At 56.1% G+C, this 22,509-nt stretch overlaps 1 protein-coding gene across 5 annotated transcripts in view; it reads right to left on the reverse strand.

The window, feature by feature from the left end:
- The window catches only part of SNX7 (sorting nexin 7), a 39,261-nt gene that overhangs the window by 6,695 nt on the left and 10,057 nt on the right, over positions 1-22,509 (reverse strand). For 2 of the 5 annotated variants that reach the window (XM_080648819.1, XM_080648821.1), the window contains exons 2-7: positions 21,558-21,743; positions 18,968-19,078; positions 18,187-18,351; positions 16,892-17,090; positions 14,534-14,733; positions 12,766-12,852 (exon numbers count right to left, since the gene is read on the reverse strand). In XM_080648819.1, the coding sequence (XP_080504945.1) occupies positions 12,766-12,852; positions 14,534-14,733; positions 16,892-17,090; positions 18,187-18,351; positions 18,968-19,078; positions 21,558-21,743 (948 nt within the window). The remainder of the gene's footprint in view (positions 1-12,765; positions 12,853-14,533; positions 14,734-16,891; positions 17,091-18,186; positions 18,352-18,967; positions 19,079-21,557; positions 21,744-22,509) is intronic. The other 3 variants (XM_080648822.1, XM_080648823.1, XM_080648820.1) reach the window with 3 other exon arrangements.

The raw sequence follows: 22,509 nt of genomic DNA on the forward strand, positions 1-22,509 counted from the left end.
CCTGGCCTCCGAGTCCAGTCACTGTGGCGGAACGCTCAGTTAACTGGTGTTACCACCTCCACAGACAGGACGCAGTCCAACCTCCAGGCCAGAGGCGTCCCCGTCACCCAGTCAGCTCCCAGGATTCCAATCCTCGGAAACTCTAATCCTATGTAATAAAAGCCTAATATGAAAATTGTCCCCTCGACCGGGAATTCAACCAGAGGGTGGGGCTAGCCGGCCAACCGCGGGAAGGGAGGCCCCGGCCGGCAGCCGACAGCCGCTAGGGAGCCTACCCGTGCACGAATTTTGTGCACTGGGCCTCTAGTTTATAACAAGCACACATCACCTAACGCAAACTAAGAATGGCCTGGACTATGCCTTTCCCAACGATTTGGAAAAGTATACTATTGTCAGCTGCCCTTTCCCTTAACGGACTTTAATGGCACCAAGTCCTTGGCCACAGGAACTCACTGCACATGGACCATCGATAAAAGTTAACTGGCCCGGCGGGCGTGGTGCAGGGGTTGAGTGACAACCTATGAACCAGGAGGTCCTGGTTCGATTTCTGATCAGGGCACAGGCCCGGGTTGCGGGCTCCACCCCCCGTCGGGATGTGCAGGAGGCAGCCGATCCATGATTCCCTCTCATCATGGATGTTTCTGTCTCTCTCTCCCTCTCCAAAAAATATATATATATTTAAAAAATAAAAAAAATAATAATAAGAGTTAACTGAAGTGGGGGTGCAGGACGACTGAGAAAGGCAGCAGGCCCAGGAGGCCCCGCCAGCCACACGTGGGTGTCAGGAGCTCTCCAAGAAGGACATGCAGCTCGCGTTCTCTGCGGAAAGCAGCACGGGGCGGCCGGAGAGGATGAAAGCTTGAATAATCCCTTCCACAGATTGGCAGCTACTTGGCCCTCCGTTGGTGGGAACGTAGAAGCAGCAGCAAGCTTTCCCCCCATCAAATGCTGTAATACTGGAATAAGTAATAAACACTTGTAAGCTGGGGGCGGGGGGGCGGGGGGGGAGACTGATATTTCACAGCCAGGCTAGTGGGTAATTCGCAGCCTCCGTCACATACAGCCAGACATTAGCCGCCCAGCTCCACGCAAACCATTAATACTAAGAGCTCGGGCACACAACACGGGATCCCGCTCCAATCTTGAGTCCTGCACTAGTACCGGTGCTAGCGCCACGGTCACGGCCACTGAGGAAGTCCCACGCTTCCCGTACACCTCTCACGGTGTCTGCATCCACGCTGCGAACTTGGCACCAGTGTCACTGGGAGCCGGGAGGAAGGGAGGGGTGCAGAGATCACACAGCCTTCGTGGCAGAGCAGCCAGACCCAGGGACAAGGCTGCCGCGTCCCTCCCCTCCCCTCCCCCATGACTGCGCAGGCCACGTGGGTGCCCGGGGCCCTCGGGGCCCAGCTGACAGCTCTCCCTCGAGGGGGATGCAGTCCGTGAGAATAAAGAACACAACGCCCGAGGCAGCCGTGCAGTGCAGAAGCCATCTATGTCACAGCAGAGGAAACAGGAAAGGGGTCCCCCAGGAAACGCATGGAGGGGCAGATGGACCGCGAGATGGGGGGGAACTGGGGAGCTGGCTTTGAGCAGGGCGTGAGCCTGCAGGGAGCGGGGAGCCCAGGAAGAGGGGAGCAGGGCCCAGCTGTGCTGCAGGAGGGTTCCTGAGTCCCAGGGAGGTGGGGAGGGTGAGCAGGGACAGAAAGTGGGGGGAGGGAACCGGTCGGTCCACCTGCACGGAGCGATGGGCCGCCATGCACAACGTGGAGGGAGGGTTTGGTTCATTCCCAGCCCCCTTCCACCCTCACGCAGCAGCCCTCCAGCCTGAGCGAGGGGCTCCGGTGCGGGTGCAGCCATGAGCTTGCCCTCCGGGCTCACGCCCAGGAGAGAGAACAGGGAGCTGGACAGAGGAAAGGTGCCGAACACCGTGAGCGGAGCCACTAGCAGGTGGCGCCTGGAGGCTGACGTCGGCGCTGTGAGAAAGGACAGGCGGTCCCTTGGGGCGGGGGCCCGGCCGGTGAGTGGGGGGACGGCAGAAGGTGAGGACAGAGGAGAGGCAGCCCAGGCCCTCAAGCGGGTGTTTGGATTTTAGCAGAAGCCGATGGAACGACGGAAGCAGCTCCGGGAAGGGGCGGGCACCTGTACTCTGAAACATCGATGTGAAAGTGAAAACCGGAGCCAGCCGCATCCAGAGGGACCGTGTCCACTTGACCCCAGGCACCCGGGGTCGTCCAAAGGGAAGAATCTCAGTGCAAACCCCCACACGGAGGGCGCACGGAGGGAAATGGCACCATCACAGGAGCAGACGCAGAAACCCACACAGGGACCTGCGGCACCCACTTCGGACCCAACCGCCCCTCACACGGGAGGTGAGCACCCGCTCCCCGATTAGAAACATGTAGACAGGGGTCCCCCCACGATGCATCCACCCTGTGGGGTAGCTCAGTCTATAAAGTGAGATGTATCTTCATAAGCATGGCCTGTGTAAGTATTCACGGTGTCTGCATCCACTTTCTAACTATGACACATACAAACAAAATCGCAAGACGCTTAGGAATCCGTTTCCCCGAAGATGCAGAAGACCTTTCTGGGAAAAGCATTTTTAAGGTTTCTTAGGAGATTTCGAAGGGGACAAATCCTTGGTGAGGTTTCTGGAAAATGAGCCTACTTTGCATCCTCTAGCTCAGGGGTCCTCAAACTTTTTAAACAGGGGGCCAGTTCCCTGTCCCTCAGACCATTGGAGGGCCGGACTATAGTTTAAAAAAAAACTATGAACAAATTCCTATGCGCACTGCGGGCCCGGGACGCGTCGGCTGCTACGCAGGACAGGCAGCGGCACCTGGCGGGCTGGATAAATGACCTCGGCGGGCCGCCTGTGGCCCGCGGGCCGCAGTTGGAGGACCCCTGCTCTAGCTCATTCTCTTTTCCTTTCAGCTTAAATGCCAGCTCCTCAGCTCAGCCTTCCGAGAACAGCATTTCCCTACCAGTCGGCCCGCGTTGCTGTCGTCTGTCCCCGCCCACTCGTCTCGCCCTGTCACTCGCGGGGACTCGCAGTTATTTCCCCGACTTGCCTCCTGAGGGATGGGAGCTCTCCTCTGGGGCCTGTGTCCATCCTTCCACCCCACAGCCCGGTGCGCACGCTCAGTGGGAACCTGATACATATTTGTGGAAGGAAGGAATGCCTTTAGAAAAGTGAAATATTGGTAATAAATCGAGGCTTGCTCCCTACTGCCTTCCCAAGGTTTATTTTCTTTACTTTGAAATATTACAGAAACGTAGAGGCCCTGGCCCACCCGGTAGCTCAGTTGGTGAGAGCGACGACATCGCGATATGTCAAGGTTAGGGGTTCAATCCCCTGTCAGGGCACTTACGTATAAGAATCCATCAATGAATGCATCAATAAGTGGAACAAGTCCATCTCTCTCTCTCATCCTATATAATGAAAGGCTAATACGCAAATTGACCGAACTGCAGAACGACCGGTTGCTATGACGTGCACTGACCACCAGGGGGAAAACGCCCAACGCAGGAGCTGCCCCCTGGTGGTCAGTGTGCTCCCACGGGGGAGCGCCGCTCAGCCAGAAGCCGGGCTCACAGCTGGCGAGCACAGAGCCTCTCCTGCCTCCGCGGCAGCGGCAGCGCTAAGGATGACCCACTGCCAGCTTGGGCCTGCTCCCCCGAGGGCTCCCGGACACTCCCCGAGGGCTCCCGGACACTCCCCGAGGGCTCCCGGACACTCCCCGAGGGCTCCCAGACTGTGAGAGGGCTCCCGGGCACTCCCCGAGGGCTCCCGGACTGTGAGAGGGCTCCCGGGCACTCCCCGAGGGCTCCCGGACACTCCCCGAGGGCTCCCGGACACTCCCCGAGGGCTCCCGGACTGTGAGAGGGCTCCCGGACACTCCCCGAGGGCTCCCGGACACTCCCCGAGGGCTCCCGGACACTCCCCGAGGGCTCCCGGGCACTCCCCGAGGGCTTCCGGACACTCCCCGAGGGCTCCCGGGCACTCCCCGAGGGCTCCCGGACTGTGAGAGGGCTCCCGGGCACTCCCCGAGGGCTCCCGGACACTCCCCGAGGGCTCCCGGACACTCCCCGAGGGCTCCCGGAGACTCCCCGAGGGCTCCCGGACACTCCCCGAGGGCTCCCGGGCACTCCCCGAGGGCTCCCGGACTGTGAGAGGGCTCCCGGGCACTCCCCGAGGGCTCCCGGACACTCCCCGAGGGCTCCTGGACACTCCCCGAGGGCTCCCGGGCACTCCCCGAGGGCTCCCGGACACTCCCCAAGGGCTCCTGGACACTCCCCGAGGGCTCCCGGACTGTGAGAGGGCTCCCGGACACTCCCCGAGGGCTCCCGGGCACTCCCCAAGGGCTCCCGGACACTCCCCGAGGGCTCCCGGACTGTGAGAGGGCTCCCGGGCACTCCCCAAGGGCTCCCGGACACTCCCCAAGGGCTCCCGGACTGTGAGAGGGCTCCCGGGCACTCCCCAAGGGCTCCCGGACACTCCCCGAGGGCTCCCGGACTGTGAGAGGGCTCCCGGACTGTGAGAGGGCTCCCGGGCACTCCCCGAGGGCTCCCGGGCACTCCCCGAGGGCTCCCGGGCACTCCCCGAGGGCTCCCGGGCACTCCCCGAGGGCTCCCGGGCACTCCCCGAGGGCTCCCGGACACTCCCCGAGGGCTCCCGGACACTCCCCGAGGGCTCCCGGGCACTCCCCGAGGGCTCCCGGACTGTGAGAGGGCTCCCGGACTGTGAGAGGGCTCCCGGGCACTCCCCAAGGGCTCCCGGACACTCCCCGAGGGCTCCCGGACACTCCCCGAGGGCTCCCGGGCACTCCCCGAGGGCTCCCGGGCACTCCCCGAGGGCTCCCGGACACTCCCCGAGGGCTCCCGGACACTCCCCGAGGGCTCCCGGACTGTGAGAGGGCTCCCGGACACTCCCCGAGGGCTCCCGGACACTCCCCGAGGGCTCCCGGGCACTCCCCGAGGGCTCCCGGACACTCCCCGAGGGCTCCCGGACACTCCCCGAGGGCTCCCAGGCACTCCCCGAGGGCTCCCGGACTGTGAGAGGGCGCAGACCGGGCTGAGGGACCCCGAGTGCACGAATTCCGTGCACCAGGCCTCTAGCGAATAAATAATAACAATAAATAAAGATCACAGACACTTAAAATGGACCTGCCCCTACCCCTAAAGGCACATATCACCAACACTTTTGAGCAGAACAATACAATTTGAGCAGAACAGCTATTCTTACTGGGGCGGGGCGGGGGGGGGGGGAGGGGCGGGACCTTGTTTTCTTTGTGAAATGGCTTCTCTGTTATTTCCTTTTACGGAGTAAAATCAACCATCCTATTTGTGCAAATGCTAAAAATCTCTCTTCATAATCAGGAAAGCCGGCACGGATCCTTTCCAAACGTCCTTGAAAATAATACGCCTCAATAAAAGGATTTCGCTGGGCCCTCCACCAGAAGACAACAGTAGAGTCAAGATCTGACAGCTCCCGCCCCTCACAAGCAGTCATTAAACCACAGGGCTAGCTGAGCGCTCCGAGCGAGAATGCGCTGGTGTTTTCTGATTTGCGCGCGAGGGGAGGGGAGGGGAGGGGAGGGGAGGGGAGGGGAGGGGAGGGGAGGGGAGGGGAGGGGAGGGGTGTGTGGAGAAATGAGGTGCTCGGTCAGACAAGGCCGCTCCACACGCTCGTCTTTGGCAGCAGAAGCCTCTCTCCCTGCCGCCCACGGTCGACGCTGTGCTCGAAATGGAACGCGTGCGGTAAAAGCACGCAACGCACTTGGTGAAAATGACAAGTGAGTCGTGGACACGCCACCTGTGGAGCCAGGACGCCCGACACCTTGAGCATCCCTCAGAAAGGGGGTCACCGTGACTCCCTGTGACACTGGGGCCCACGGGGAGCCGGCTGCTCAACGCCCCATTTTAGGGCATGCTTTCCTTTGAGTCCTCTGCACAACAGGGGGCCCCCCCAATACATTAGACCGAAGAGGAGTCATGTCCGGGTGCTTCTATGAGTCCTCCTGATAGAAACCCTTGGGAAGAGAATCACGTGGGCCGGCCGGCGTGACCCGGTTGGTTGAGTGTCGGCCCAGCACTGAGAGGGTTCCCGGTCAGGGCACAGGCCCGGGTGGCGGGCTCCATTCCCAGTACAGGGCGTGCAGGAGGCAGCCAATCGCTGTTTCTCTCTCATCAATGTGTGTCTCTTTCTCTCTCCCTCTCCCTTCCTCTCTCTCTCAAATCAATAAAAATGTATTTTTTTTAAAAGAATAATGTATCTGCTTAGAAAATTCAAGGTCAATTTGCGTATTAGCCTTTTATTATATAGGATGAGAGGGAGAGATCGACTTGTTCCACTTATTGATGCGTTCATTGATTGATTCTTATATGTAAGTGCCCTGACAGGGGATTGAACCCCTAACCTTGACATATCGCGATGTCGTCGCTCTCACCAACTGAGCTATACCGGGTGGGCCAGGGCCTTTATGTTTCTGTAGTATTTCAAAGTAAAGAAAATAAACCTTGGGAAGGCAGTAGGGAGCAAGCCTCGATTTATTACCAATAGATAATAATTTCCTCTATTTGTTCCTAAGGAGCGTCATCTAAGCTGAGGAATACACTGTGTTATCATAAGGTCGCACTGAGGTTAAAAGTCATTTTGAAGCCAAAATCTGAACTTCTTCGTAAATTATTTTACTTAGTCCTTAATCCAATAGCTCACATATAATCTCATTAAAATCCTCACAACACAGCTGCTGGGTAATTATTATTTTCCCCATTTTACGGACAAGAAAAAGTAAGGTGTATTGAGGTTGAAGGGACTTTTTTTGTAACTTCTCCTTGGAACCCAGGTTGTCTAACCTGGGAACCAACCCCCAGAAAAACCGCCCTCCCCAAAGCCTGGGGCCCGTGAAATCCAAGGGCACTGTGGCCGGGGTGCGGCGTCCGCCAGAGGACGCCGCCCTGGTCTTAGCGGAAGCAGAACTGCTGTCTCTAGAAGCACCACTGAGACGACTCACACCTTCAATCAGGGGTGGGGGACACCCAGCCCGCAGGCTGTCTACGGCCCCAGCAATCATTTGGCCTGGCCCTGCCCAGGCACAAGGGGTGAGTTAATTCAATGTTTGGCCAAGCAGAGCAGGCTGCATTTTAAGCCGATCCTTTTGTATGGCCCCGGCAGGAAAAAGGTTCCCACCCCCGGCTTTAATAACGTGTTTTATGATGCCGTTATACTACGTAGTCTCCAGTAGATTATTCTTTTGTACTTTTTTCCTCACGTCCAAATTTTTACTGGCACAAGCTCTACCTTTCTACACATTAATTCACCTTCAACACGTTTTCCTCCAAAGCCAGCATTATCGTTTCTGCATGTTCGCGGATAAAGGGTAACGAATGTCTGATTAAGGTCACACGGTAAGTAACAGCATCCGCATCCGAGCCCCATCCAGGCCTCGGACGCCCGGGGTGTTACTGCTGCTCTGAGCATCATAGAATGTTTACTGAGGCAGGGCTGGGTGGGGGGGGGGGGGGGGGAGGGGAGAGGGGGGGGAGAGAGAGAGAGAGAGAGAGAGAGGTGAGATAGACCCTCAGGACACATTCCTTATGAACAAAAAGCCTAAATTAAAAGAGAAAATAAAGGAATTGGGCCTGCTTTTGAGTTCCTAGAGGGGGCAGCTGTTCAAAGGACTCCATCTACGGTGGGCAGGCCTCCCCAAACCACACGGCCGCCTGCCGGACACCGTGCGGAGGGGCACTCACATCCTGAGAAGAAAGGACTGGGACTCCTTTTAAAATGTATTTCTATTGATGTCAGAGAGGAAGGGAGAGGGAGAGAGAGAAACATCAACGATGAGCGAGCATCATGGATCGGCTGCCTCCTGCACGCCCCCCACTGGGGATGGAGCCCGCACCCTGGGCCTGGGCCCTGACCAGGCAGCGAACTCTGACCTCCTGGTTCATGGGGTCCGCGCTCAACCCCCGCGCCCCGCCGGGCGGGCTGACTGGGGTCTTCAACCACCCTCTCTGCTCATCCTGCTCCTTTTTCCGCAGCAGGTAGGACAGGGGGAGCAGACACAGAGCTGAGTGTGTCTGGGAATCACCGCGTCCACGTTCGGCTACAGAGTCTCCTTGTCCCTCTCCCCACACTCACCCACGAGCCCGCGGGCCCCGTTCACCGCACTCCACGCTGGGGGGTCCTCCCCTCCAACCTGGAACCTTACACACACCCACGCCCCTGCGCACATTTCACGGGCGAGCGTTTTGGAGGGGGTGCCACTGCTTCTCGCCCTCGGAGACCTCTGGATGAACTTTCCGGGTCACAGCGGGCTGAGTCAAGTGTTCACGACAGACAAGCTGGCGTTGGCGGGCTCCAAGAGGCTTGTGACTAGAAACGCATTTCGGGGTCACATCTCCACAGGAAAGAAGGGGTGTGTACGCCTGGGAGAATCTGGGGTCCTTCACCTGGAGTTCCTGCCTGTTTGCTGGTCGCCTGCCTGTTCCCGCGGGGTGCAAGGGACGCCCACAGTTTCGCCCCTGTGACCTGGGCTTGCACAGCTCCGGCCAGCGAGACGGGGCCGCGTGCGGACGCTTTGGGGCGCGCTGATGCAAAGACACCAACAAGAAGAGGGGCCCTGCTCCTCCCCCAGGGCCACGTCCGCCACGTCCCTCCCTGCCGGTGAGTGTGTGCACGCGGACACGTGTGTACCAGCGTCTCTCTCACACGCACACAGATGCAAACAGATGAAAGAGCAGCAGAGAGAGAACCGGTATTGGGAGACGAGGCCAATTGGAAGAAGGACATCTGCAAAAAGGTCAGGAGCAAAAGGCAAGAAAAAAATATCTGGGAACAAGTACAGGCAACCTCTGTTCCCCCCCAACACACACACACACGCGTGCACATATGCACACGCACACGCACGCTATGTCAATATTATCATGTCCTTAGCGCGCAGCGAGCAGGCAGCGCGCTCCGTGCAGCGTCCTGTCGAGAACATCAGACTAACAACCGTTGTTTGAAGATAAGAGCAAAACGCTGGCTCCAAACGAGCACGTCACCCAGAGCGAGGACCGGCGTGAATAAATCTGTGTCTGTGTGTAGCTGCTGAGCGCGGCCCCATGCAAATGCGGGCTCCGGCGATCTTATGGAAATGCAAATGCACTTTCTGCTCACATCCACACCCTGCTGAACAGCACGGCATCGCTTCCAGACCCGACGCGCGGATTCTGTGCACACGTTGCTAAATGTCAAGTGTGTTCAGATTCACGTATATCTGAATGCTGCCTTGAGTGGAACACGGTAAATCGCCCATTCAGAAGTAAAAACAAGGACGCCACGGAGCGGCAGCAGCATCTGAGCCGCGGAGGCCCCTGCTCTCTCACGGGGAGGCGGCGTGTGAATAAGCGTTTTCCAACAGCTCTGCGTCGGAGAACTCCTAGCCAAACGGCAGAAACCACGGTGCCCACACACACCGCGCCCCCCTGCCCCTCGGGGCCATCGCTGCCCTTCGTCTCCACCAGCAAATTCCGGCTCTGACTCGGCAGTGCGAGCATCTTCTTCGTGGGGCTCATCACACAACTCCCAGCTTCTCTTGAGACATGTTACGGCCCGCACGTGTCCCAGGCCCGCCCGTGTCCCAGGCCCGCACGTGTCCCAGGCCCGCCCGTGTCCCAGGCCCGCCTGTGTCCCAGGCCCCCAGGGCCGCACGTGTCCCAGGCCCGCCTGTGTCCCAGGCCCCCAGGGCCGCACGTGTCCCAGGGCCGCACGTGTCCCAGGCCCGCCCGTGTCCCAGGCCCGCCTGTGTCCCAGAGCCGCCTGTGTCCCAGGCCCGCCCGTGTCCCAGGGCCGCCTGTGTCCCAGGCCCGCACCTGTCCCAGGCCCGCACGTGTGCCAGGCCGCCCGTGTCCCAGGGCCGCCCGTGTCCCAGGCCCACCCGTGTGCCAGGCCCGCCCGTGTGCCAGGCCCGCCCGTGTCCCAGGCCCGCCCGTGTCCCAGGCCCGCACGTGTCCCAGGCCCGCACGTATGCCAGGCCTGCCGGCCAGCTGTTTGCAGAAAGGCCCCCACGTGGAGAAGTGGGTGAGAGAAGTCGAATGACCCTCCACGTTGAGTTCATCCTGCTGGTCCAGTTCCCTCCCAGCAGCCGAAGCGACAATTCCCTTCCTTCGCACCAGACACCCCTGGCCCGGCCCTTCGTGCTGGAAAGTGCCCCGGTTCAGTCACGGGCCTTCAGTCTCACCCTTGAGTGACCTCGACAAGTCTCATCGCTTTAAATGCTATCTTCTAACCACTCCAGGGGGGTCCCTCCCCGTCCCCCTGGCACGCCCAACGTGACCTCTGGGGTGTCCCATCGGGGTTCTACTTCCACCCAATAATTACAGCGCCCCTGGTCTCCGCCCGTCTTGGGAGGGCTTCGTGTGAGTGACCTTCTCATGCTGAGCCGCTGAGCCGCGTTTGCATATGGCGTCCCACCCTCAGGGGACTGGGACGAGCCTCTGAAGGCAGCCCCGGCGGGTCTCCATAGAGACGGCCCCGGGGTGGGCTCTAAAGTGGCCCTGCTTGAGTTGCCATGGTGAACACCCGGGCGAGGTGGCTCTATTCAGTTCTCTGCCAGGGTCGCCATGGCGACTGCAAAGGATGGCTCCTTCCAAGGACCTCACAAGGGTGCGTTTCCATGGTGACCCTAGCCTGCATCTCTCTAAGCAACTTCCTTTCCGTTGTTCTGGAACCAGTCATGCCAGCTTCCTTCCGGAGGCCTCTCCCGAAGACGCCCTCCTCACCGTGGGGCGGCGGTGAGGTCTGTAAGCAGAGGCCGCCACCCACAAACCCCTCAGCACGCCCTGCACACTCCAGGGAGGGCCGGTTCTGATGGCCACAGCCACGGCCTCGCGATGTCTCTGCTTCAAATCTTAGTTAATTGAAAGTATCTTACGGCCCTGACCGGTTTGGCTCAGTGGATAGAGCGTCGGCCTGCGGACTGAAGGGTCCCGGGTTCGATTCCGGTCAAGGGCATGTACCTTGGTTGCGGGCACATCTCCAGTAGGGGGCGTGCAGGAGGCAGCTGATCGATGTTTCTCTCTCATCGATGTTTCTAACTCTCTATCCCTCTCCCTTCCTCTCTGTAAAAAATCAATAAAATATATCTTTTAAAAAAAAGTATCTTACAGAATGTCATGCAGACAATTAACGCTGCAAATTTCTCCACACTTTCAACACAGCAGCTAGCCAGGAAAAAAACAAAAAAACCAAAACCTTTACACTGGACCTGGCAGACGCGAAAATGGATCAGCAATACAGATGGGTCATTAGGTTATAATGAGATGTCAGGGAAACTTTTATAGAAAAAAGCCAAAATATTTGCAAGTCAAATGAAAAAAAAGAAAAGTGCCTATTTTAGGTGAGTTGGGAAAGCCAAGCCGGATGTGGCCGCAGCTTTCTTGCCGGGACTCTGGCGGATGGAAGGATCCCAGCGACTCTTCCTGTCCGCGTTCCCGCTTACAGCATGAGCAGAAGCCATTCTGAACACACGCGCGGCTTCTAAGCACTGTGCTCTGCTCCTGAAACGCTCAGGTACTTTCTCTGGATTTGGTCAACGGCAACATGTTACCTCATCGCTAATTTCTAATTTCTTTTTTTTTTTAATATATTTTATTGATTTTTTACAGAGAGGAAAGGAGAGGGATAGAGAGTTAGAAACATCGATGAGAGAGAAACATTGATCAGCTGTCTCCTGCACACCCCCTACTGGGGATGTGCCCGCAACCAAGGCACGTGCCCTTGACCGGAATCGAACCCGGGACCTTTCAGTCTGCAGGCCGACGCTCTATCCACTGAGCCACACCGGTTTCGGCGTCATCGCTAATTTCAATATCTTTAAAAATTATTTAACCAATAAAAGGAATTCTGCAGTTTAAAAGATAATAATACTATTTCGGTACATGTGTCCCCCCCCTTCTTGTTCCTTCTACGTGACTCTTTAAATAAAATAAAAAAGTTACACACACACACACACCCCTTACTGCCTGGAAAGGGTTCATTTTGGCTTAGTTCCTCTGCTTTCCTGTGGTTCTCTCTCCTCTTCTGCCCACGGCAGCCCCCCGTGCCCCACTCACACCCTGTTCGGGAGAATGAACTCGACTTTGACAAACGCGCTCAGCCCAGAGAGAAGCCCCGCCCGGAACGCAGAGGATCGCCGCCCTCCCTAGTGAAGTCTTGGGGTTCTGCCCTGGGGAGACTCCTGGTTTCCAGGCGCCAACATCGTCACCGTAGTTTTCACCCGTTCCCCCACGAAATGCTCACTGAGTGACTGGGCACACCCACGCCACTCGGGGGCTGAGAGCACCTCAGGGAAGAAATGAAAGCTCCCTGCCCTGAGGGGCTCAGCATAGACAAGGAGAGAGAGAGAGGCTGCAAAGAGAACCAGGAAGGACATCACATCTTTTGCAGGAAAATGATTCCAATGAGGGACACATTAACGCAGGTTGGATGGGGGTTATAACCCTACGGATTCATGGGGGTTTCAAGGACACCCCCACTCACCTGCCGTTCGTGTCCTCAACACTCATCTACATCCTTGGAGTAAAAAAATATATATATATTAACAAAGTCTCCTTCCTAGAGAACTCAACAGAAGGTACAGAAATTTGGGGAGAAATTTTAGGGTCTTTGGCTGAACGCTGCAAAGCAAGCGGTAACGGGGCTCTACGCTGGCAGGAAAAGGCTCAGGTAACCGATAAGCCGACGCCATCACCTCGCGAAACGTGAAAGCTCACCAGGTCCGTGTCCGCCTTCCTGTAGGTCAAAGCTTCCGCCTTGGATTCCAGTTCTGCTTGGATGTGGTCTCTCCTTTTCATGACGCCCTTCGCGGGAAACACAAGGATCTCATCAGCTGTGTGTCTACAGCACAGACGTTCCGGGGGATCAGCAGCCACCACTCAGTAGGGCACGGAGTGACTTTACACGTGGTCTTCACCCTCTAAAAGCTACACTGACAGCAAGCATTTAGGGAAATGCGCTTATAAACCCTCGCCTTCCCGGGCGTGCCTTGCTGGTGGACGTACCTGAGGAACCCCCGTGGAAGGCGTACCCTGGGCCGCAGCGATTCAGAAAGAGCCAAGAACAAAACACTCACCTGCAGGGTGTCAACTCAACACTCACCTGCAGGGTGTCAACTCAACACTCACCTGCAGGGTGTCAACTCAACACTCACCTGCAGGGTGTCAACTCGCTGCAGCTGGAGGTCACGCGGGCCACTCCCCGGAAAACACCCGCCCTCCCTGGCTGCCCTGAGCTGCCTCCTGCACGCCCCCCTTCTGGACATCAAGCCCGCAACCCGGGCCTGTGCCCTGACAGGGAATCGAACCGTGACCTCCCGGTTCCTAGGTCGATGTTCAACCCCTGAGCCACGCCGCCTGGGCACGGGATGGCACAGCATTAACCAAATATTAATGAAACTGTAATCATGAACACCAGTGGCCTCCCCAGGGAAAAGGAAAAATTGATTCAACCAGAGAGAGTTCAAGGACATAAGGAGAAGGGCCTTGAGGAGAAAGGGGTCTGTTGGTGTGTTCAGGGCAGAGCAGGGCCCCGGCACAAATCCCTCCCGTGGGGGAGAGGCGGTGGCTGTCTGTCTCCGAGGGAGAACTGAGAGGCGCTGGAACCAAAGCACCCTGAACACAACGCAGTCCGGTTCTGTGCCGGCGAGACCGCCCTGACGGCATGCCGAAGAGACGAAGCGTCTCCCCTTTTAAAGAAATCAACACGAAGTTCAACTGCGGGCCACAGATTCTTTCACGTTCACCTCACTGCGTAACTGCCGTTAACGCCAGGAACCCCTTCGCTCCTTTTTTTCTTTCTCTACTTCGCTCCTTTTTAAAATATATAGATATATATATATCTATATATTTATTATTGATTTCAGAGAGGAAGGGAGAAAGAGATAGGAACATCAATAATGAAAGAGAATCATTGATCGGCTGCCTCCTGCACGCCCCCTACTGGGGATGGAGCCCACATCCTAGACCAGGGGTGGGCAAACTCTTTGACTCAAGGGCCACAATGGGTTCTTAAACTGGACCGGAGGGCCGGAACAAAAGCATGGATGGAGTGTTTGTGTGAACTAATATAAATTCAAAGTAAAGGAGCGGAGGGGAGAGCAAGAGAACCGGATAGAACAGCCGGATCTGGCCCGCGGGCCGTAGTTTGCCCACGGCTGTCCTAGACTCACCCCTGCACACTCAGCCAACCACCACTTCCCATGACTTCATCTTGGGCATGTGCCCTGACCGGGAATCAAACCCTGACCTCCTGGTTCCTAGGTCGACGCTCCACCCCTGAGCCACACCGGCCGGGTGTCCCGTCTTTTGTTAACGTACCCTTCCGCTCACCACTGCACGGGCGGGCGAGCAATACCGTCTACCCACGCGCAGCGTCCTGCTGGCATGGGAAGACGTGCCCAGGCAGAAACAGCAACTGCCTTCGTGCAGCTCGCGCTCGGGGCGGGGACGGAGGTCGGGGGTCACGTCACGGAGGCGCCCTCACCATGAGCATTTCGCTGTAGAGCAGGTACTCGTGCACGACGGGGAGCAGGGCCTCGGACAGGCCGCACAGGCGCCGCTCGGTGGCCTGGCAGCACCGGTCCAGGCAGCTGGCGACGCCGCCCAGCGTGTCCGCCAGGTCCTCTTCCGACTCCGACCACAGGGCGTGGATGGGGCCGTATTCTTTCATTTCATCAAAATATTCTAAAAAAATAATAATAAGTCCTTCAGTTTACGGACCATCCCCGCTGACAGACAGCCAGGCAGAGACTTATTCCCGTCCTTGCTCTGCATGTGCTCACACGTGAACAGGAGAGACGGGGCGGCACCTGCAGGGCCCAACGGGTGGCCCCGGGCGCTCAGGTGGGTCCTGGGACGACCCCTGTCCACGGACCGTCGGCGGAGCGTCCTTGTTCAGCGCAAAGGCGTCCCGGCTGGGACGTGACTACTTCTGCCTCCCAGACACCGACACGCGTGTCTCCAGCAACGCGACCGGGACAAAGCGCGCCGTCTTCTCCCCTCTCCTGACCCATGTCCCGCCTCAGGGTGAACGTTCCCAGGACTCTCAGCAGGAGTCCGGGCTGCATCCTAGACTCACCCCTGCACACTCAGCCAACCACCACTTCCCCTGTCTTCATCTTTACCATCTATCCGTCTTTCCTGTCTATCATCTCCCTCTCCACCCACCCACCCGCGTACCTATCACCGTCTGCACCTCTAACCTGTCCCCCCGGGGGCCCTCGCTCCATTTCCGTCACAGCACAGAAGCACTGAATTAGCCGAAACCGGTGTGGCTCAGTGGATAGAGCGTTGGCCTGCGGACTGAAGGGTCCCGGGTTCGATTCCGGTCAAGGGCATGAACCTTGGTTGCGGGCACATCCCCAGTAGGGAGTGTGCAGGAGGCAGCTGATTGATGTTTCTCTCTCACCGATGTTTCTAGCTCTCTATCCCTCTCCCTTCCTCTCTGTAAAAAATCAATAAAATATATTTAAAAAAATAAATAAATAAAAGAAGCACTGAATTAGGCCGTCCTTTTACGACTCGTCTTCATCTCGTCTCTCTGGGTTCAGCTCTTGCGATTCTCTCCCGAAGGTATTTCAACCGAAGCCGAAAGAACTGCTCGCGTCTGAGTATCTCAGGGTCCCTCCTCACTCACGCCCTGCCCAGACCCCTCTGCGTGCTCCTCTGCCGTGTCTCTCACCCAACAAACACCTCCAAACCCTTCAAATCGCAGAGTCAATGCATCGCTTCTGATTCCGTTCCGAAGGCCTCCGAGAGGCTCTGTCCTCAACTGTGACCGTGCACGTCTGCCCACGCCTGTTAGGACCGTGACGCTCCTGTCACCCCACTCCGGTGTGCCCCTCGCAGAACCGGCGCGCTCCCCGGCCACGTGCTCCTTAAAACGGGGTCGAGTCTTCCTTTTTTTTTTTTTTTTTTAAATCTCAAAGCCCGATACACAACGTGTTCCATAAATAGTCTCCCATCAGGGAAAGAATAATGAGTAACAAAAGGGCTCTTCGATGCTCGAGGAGCCATGTATCCAAAAGTCTGGATTTCATTTTAAAATCTGAGGACTTTGACATTTCTGCGTTCGGACCATCCCCTCTCCGTGACAGCTTTATACGGGAGAGGATGTACAAGCAGTGAGCCTTTTTTCCTTCTTTTGGTCTGGTAGCATATAAATAACACCAAATTCTCTATATTTCACCATCTTCCACTCATTAGGGTTAGGTGTAGTGTCATATTGCTCTAAAATAAAGTAGTATAGCCGAAACCGGTTTGGCTCAGTGGATAGAGCGTTGGCCTGCGGACTGAAGGGTCCCGGGTTCGATTCCGGTCAAGGGCATGTACCTTGGTTGCGGGCACATCCCCAGTGGGAGGTGTGCAAGAGGCAGCTGATCGATGTTTCTCTCTCTTCGATGTTTCTAGCTCTCTATCCCTCTCCCTTCCTCTCTGTAAAATATCAATAAAAGATATTTAAAAAAATAAATAAATAAAATAAAGTAGTATAATTTCAAAAGCTGGTACAATGACGTAAACTGGAAAACGTTAAAAATGTTTACAACAACTGCCGTCTGGCGGGACTGCTATTTACACCGTTACCCTGACCGTGTTCATCGCGCCCGGGAACCACGAAAAAACCCCGCGCGGGGGCGCCGGAGAGCCGGAGTTCACAGCGCCCTCGACTCGGGTGCTGAGGGCGCGGCAGCCCCGGGGCGGACAGGCCTGCGGGCAGGGAGACAGAGTGCGGAGGACGGGCCCAAGGGAGGCGCCCCCTCCACGCCGCCTCCCCGCCAGGACCGCGAGGACCCGTCCGAAACCGAACAGCTTCCACAGCACACGCGCCGCTGCGGCTACGTACCGCGTTCTTCCTTGTAAATTCTCTGAGATATCTTATCGATCAAACTCATTTTCTGGCTAAACGCTTCGATGAAGTCATTCATCTCCACGAACTCCTCGGGGCGGCTCCTCACGCCTCTCATGGACAGGGCGACGGCTCGGACCGTCTGGCCCACCTTGCTCAGCAGCCCCGGCCCCTGCTTCTTGTGTGCCGACAGCTCCTGGAAACGAGGAGGAGGTGTCCGCAAGGTGGAGGGAGGGTGGGGTGTCTGTAGCATGGGGTGTCTGTAGCGTGGACAGACAGGGGTGGGGTGTTTGTAGCGTGGACAGACAGGGGTGGGGTGTCTGTAGCGTGGACAGACAGGGGTGGGGTGTCTGTAGCGTGGACAGACAGGGGTGGGGTGTCTGTAGCGTGGACAGACAGGGGTGGGGTGTCTGTAGCGTGGACAGACAGGGGTGGGGTGTCTGTAGCGTGGACAGACAGGGGTGGGGTGTCTGTAGCGTGGACAGACAGGGGTGGGGTGTCTGTAGCGTGGACAGACAGGGGTGGGGTGTCTGTAGCGTGGACAGACAGGGGTGGGGTGTCGGTAGCGTGGGGTGTCTTGTGCGCTGACAGCTCCTGGAAACGAGGAGGAGGCGTCCGCAAGGTGGAGGGCGGGATGGGGTGTCTGTAGCATTTGGATGGAGACCTGCACGGGGCTACAGCTGAAGGCTACCCCTCCGGTGTTTAAAAACGCTTCTTAAGCCCTGGCTGGTGTGGCTCAGTGGACAGAGCGTCCGCCTACGGACCGAAGGGTGCCAGGTTCGATTCCGGTCAAGGGCACAGGCCCGGGTTGTGGGCTCGATCCCCCGTGGGGGGTCTGTAGGAGGCAGCCGATCCATGATTCTCTCCCATCACTAATGTTTCTCTCTCTCTCCCTCTCCCTTCCTCTCTGAAATCAATAAATATATATATATTTTTTTAAATCCTTAGCTCTAGCTGGTGTGGCTCAGTGGATCGAGCATCGGCCTGCGGACTGAAGGGTCCCGGGTTCGATTCCAGTCAAGGGCACATGCCCGGGTTGTGGGCTTGATCCCCAGTAGGGTGTGCAGGAGGCAGCCGATCAATGATTCTCTCTCTCTCCCCCTCTCCTTTCCTCTCTGAAATCAATAAAAAAAATTTTTAAATAAAAAAAATAAATAAAATAAAAATAAAAATAAAAATCCTTCGTAATTCCAGGGCCCTGCTGCCTGACTTATAAACCAGGCCAACAAGGGGAGGCACCGCCTTCGGTCACATGACCCGAAAGGGCACGGAGTCCCAGTCCAAGGGCTCACCCCGGCCTGTGCGGTAAGGAAGACTTTGAGGTCCTCACTGAACGTTAATGTCGGGTGGTCGGCAATTCGGTTCAGGAACTTATTCAAGGCCCTCCTGCGCGTCTCGATGAAGTCGTCGTTAAAGCGCTCCACCATGCCCTTCACCACGAACTTCTCCGGCAGCGGCTGCGGCAAAAACCAATCGACGTGTGAACACGGCACCTGCCTCCGGCGGCGGCAGGTTAGGGGAAAGGCTACCCGTGCCCGTGTTACAGGCTGTGTGAACACGCCATCACTTCTCCTAAAGGTGCTTCAGAAGGGCACGGCGCTGAGTCCAAACATGGCAAAGGGTAGACAGTTAAAACGGCAAATCTGGCCCGGCCGGCGGGGCTCAGGGGCTGAGCGACGACCTCTGAACCAGGAGGTCAGGGTTTGATTCCCGGTCAGGGCACAGGCCCAGGTGTGGCCTCGATCCCCAGTGGGGGGCGTGCAGGAGGCAGCCGGTCCATGATTCTCTCTCATCACGGATGTTTCTCTCTCTCTCTCCCTCTCCCTTTCTCTCTGAAATCAATAAATATCTATATATCTATATATCTATATCTATATCTATATATATATAAACATAAAAATAAAAAATAAAAAATAAAAAAGCAAATCTGTAGTGAGGTGGAAACATTTAAAACGAATGTTTCCAAGACGAATGAACTCCACTGAACAGAAAGACCTGGAATTTGGTGTGGGGCATGTTCACAATTCACAGGACAGGACGGCAGCCGTTGTAGGGAAGTCCGGGCCGACTCACCGGGATAATCAGAGTGGGGTGGGCTTCCTCGAGCTTTCCCTTCAGCCACAGGAAGTCCTGATACCGCCTCCGGACTTCGAACTCGCTGGAGTCAAATTCCCCACGTGACGTCTGCGGGAGGAAGCAGCAGACAAGCAATGCCAGACGGGGCCACGCACGGCCAGTTCCGACGCCCCGAGATCAGCCGCGGTGCCCCGAGCAGCAAAGCGCAGCCCGCTCTCCAGAAAGCAAACCCCGCGCTCAGGTGTAAGACCCACACAGGGAGTCGGGGTGAGAGTCCCCTCTGCCCCCCACAGACGCAGCCACCCGCAGGAGCGTGCGTCCCGCATTGAGCTTTAAACACGTGTCTCTTCTCAGGAGATGGGGGTTCGGGATGAGAGGCAAGTCCCGTTGCTGCTGTTTGGGAGAGAACTGAACACAACCGAGAAAAAACGTTCCCCGGAATGTGCTCCAACCAGCTGCTTGGCTGAAATGTGCGTCTGGTATGCGAACATTCTAGCATCTGACGGAGTGGTTTTACCCGCTGTTTCCAACGTGTTATTAAAGGAGACTTGATGTGGAAAGACAAGGCTCCCGTCATTCCCAAGGCATGCTATTTTGAGTTATATGCTGAGCTCCTAAAAGCTAAGCAAACCTTTTAAAATATTTCTTCCCAACAAACCAAAAAGCTACGCCGACACGGGTGGAATACCAACCTCGCTTCTACTGCCGAATCCTGAACCAAACACAAAAGTAGACCATCTAATGCATGTGCACCTCTAGGGAAAACAGCCACTCCCACCAGGGTCTTATGTAGCTGCCTTTCTGCATATTAAACATCACAGGCAGTCATGTGAAGGCGGAGATGTTTCTGGAGTAAGAATGGAATAGCACATGACATGCATATGCCACACTCGCCCCCACAGATAAACACAATGGTAGAATTAAGCAGTTCAAGAGCTAAGCAACCTTCATTGCTGTGAAATAAGGCTCCGCTTAGCTATACTCTCCAGAATTTAGTCTTTTAAAATGCGTGTTTGGAATATCTCACAATGCAGCTCAGTAAAACATTCCCCTTTTAGTGGAAAAGGGTGAGGTAAGTGAGATGCAGAAATCTAAAGACCTAAATGCTCACAAAACACTACAAAATCTTAGCTGCTATGCAAAAAGGTACAGGTTATAGAAATGTAAAAATAGGAAACTAAATCTAGTAGAGGCAGTATAACAATATATATGAGTTGGTATGTGGACATATATGTGCAAATATATACACGTGGACATACATATGCACACAAAACATAGAGTCACTCATTAAAATATGTTTACTGAAGCCTGGCAGGTGTGGCTCAGTGGTTGAGCATCGACCTATGAACCAGGAGGTCATGGGTTCGATTCCCGCTCAGGGAACAAGCCCGGGTTGTGGGCTTGATCCCCAGTAAGGGGTGTTCAAGGGGCAGCCGATCCCTGATTCTCTCTCATCAATGTTTCTATCTCTCTACCCCTCTCCCTTCCTCTCTCTCTCTCTCTCTCTCAAAAATAAATAAATAAAATAAAAACATCTTTTAAAAAATATGTCTATATGCCCTAACCGGTGTGGCTCAGTGGATAGAGCATCAGCCTGCGGACTGAAGGGTCCCAGGTTCGGTTCCCGTCAAGGGCATGTACCTTGGTTGCGGGCACATCCCCAGTAGGGGGTGTGTAGGAGGCAGCTGATCAATGTTTCTCTCTCATCGATGTTTCTAACTCTCTATCCCTCTCCCTTCCTCTCTGTAAAAAAATCAATAAAATAAATAAATAAATAAATAAAAATAATAAAACATATGTCTATATCTCTAGTTATTGAACACCTCTGTGTAGCCAGCACATATGCACAGGTTCATTACCAGTTTCCAGAGGGAAAAACTGTCCTAACTAAAAATGAGAAGTCTCCAAAACTGGGCCGTTAACACTGAGCTTTCAATGTCCTCAAGAACTTCTCACGCTTTAAGTAACCCTAAGACAGGAGGAGGAGAGATCAGGTCACGTCACGTGACGGTTGGTCTGTCCTCGCCGCTGTTATGGGCGGAGAAGAGCTAACTTTACGGTGGTGGCGGGGTGAGGACAGTCCCCAGGGTGGGTGTTCTTTCTTCCTACCGCCGGGGTCCCCGGCCCGGAAAGGCCACCAGATCGGACAAGGGAAACCCGTGCTGCCAGCGGGCTCACAGCGTAACTACTGCCCTACGACAGGGACGGCATCCCTGTCCCAACTGCCGTGGCCGACGGGGCGTTCTGAAGACAGGTACGAGCCACACCGTGGGGACGTGATGGCCGATCTCCAGCTCAGAAAGAAGGCGTGTTCTAGAACGTGAACTCGGAGCCTCAATAACTCCTCCGACCTAAAACACCGTTTCCCCTGGGAGCTGTTTTGTAAATGCTCCGTTTTCGTGTCTTCCCCTAAGAACCTGGGCCCTTGGAGTTCAGGACTAACGGACTCAGGCGATCTACACCCCAAAATGCAGTATCTTACCCCAAATGGTTAAAAAGAAATACAGATAAATTCGGCAAAGACTGCGGGAGGCCCACACGCAGTCCAAGGACAGCCAGGTGCTCGGGGCTGGCCTTCCGGACGCACCTGTGTGGCGACCCTGTACGTGATGAAGGTCTCGATGGTGGTGACGTGGCTCTCGGGGTCGTCGACCGTGATGAAGAGGTCTCTCAGGTCGGGCTCGTCCTCAAACTTGACCTGGTTGATCATCGACAAAGGGGACGTCGGCATCGTCGGGCTTAAGGAAGAGTTCATGTCCGTCAGGGAGGCATCCTGAGGGAGACACCGCAGCTGTGAACGTCTGCAGGGAGGCAGCGTTCCAGCCTCCTCCCCAGTCCCACGCGATCCGTGAGACACGGCAAGAAGGGAGAGGGGCCCTGACCGGTGTGGCTCAGTGGATAGAGCGTCGGCCTGTGGACTGAAGGGTCCCAGGTTCGATTCCGGTCAAGGGCATGTACCTTGGTTGCGGGCACATCCCCAGTGGGAGGTGTGCAGGAGGCAGCTGATCGATGTTTCTAACTCTCCATCCCTCTCCCTTCCTCTCTGTAAAACTCAATAAAATATATTAAAAAAAAAAAAAAAAAAAGAACGGAGAGGGGGTGGACTCCCAGTGCAGCGGGGCACGAGGAACGTAGATTTTTTTAAAAAATATATTTTATTGATTTTTTACAGAGAGGAAGGGAGAGGGAGAGAGAGTTAGAAACATCCATGAGAGAGAAACATCCATCAGCTGCCTCCTGCACACTCCCCACTGGGGATGTGCCTGCAACCAAGGTACATGCCGTTGACCGGAATCGAACCCGGGACCCTTCAGTCCCCAGGCCAACGCGCTATCCACTGAGCCACACCGGCCAGGGCAGGAACGTAGATTTCTATCTCAGCTCCCGCTCAAGACCCCACGAATGTCAGTAAAGAACGACACAAATAGATAAAAACAAGACAGAACAGGACCCTAAGGCAGTGGTCGGCAAGCTCATTAGTCAACAGAGCGGCAAACCGCGGCCCGCGAGCCGCCGTTTGCCGACCACTGCCCTAAGGC

Source organism: Plecotus auritus (genome assembly GCF_963455305.1).
Source record: "Plecotus auritus genome assembly, chromosome: 12".
Taxonomy (NCBI): Eukaryota; Metazoa; Chordata; class Mammalia; order Chiroptera; family Vespertilionidae; genus Plecotus; species Plecotus auritus.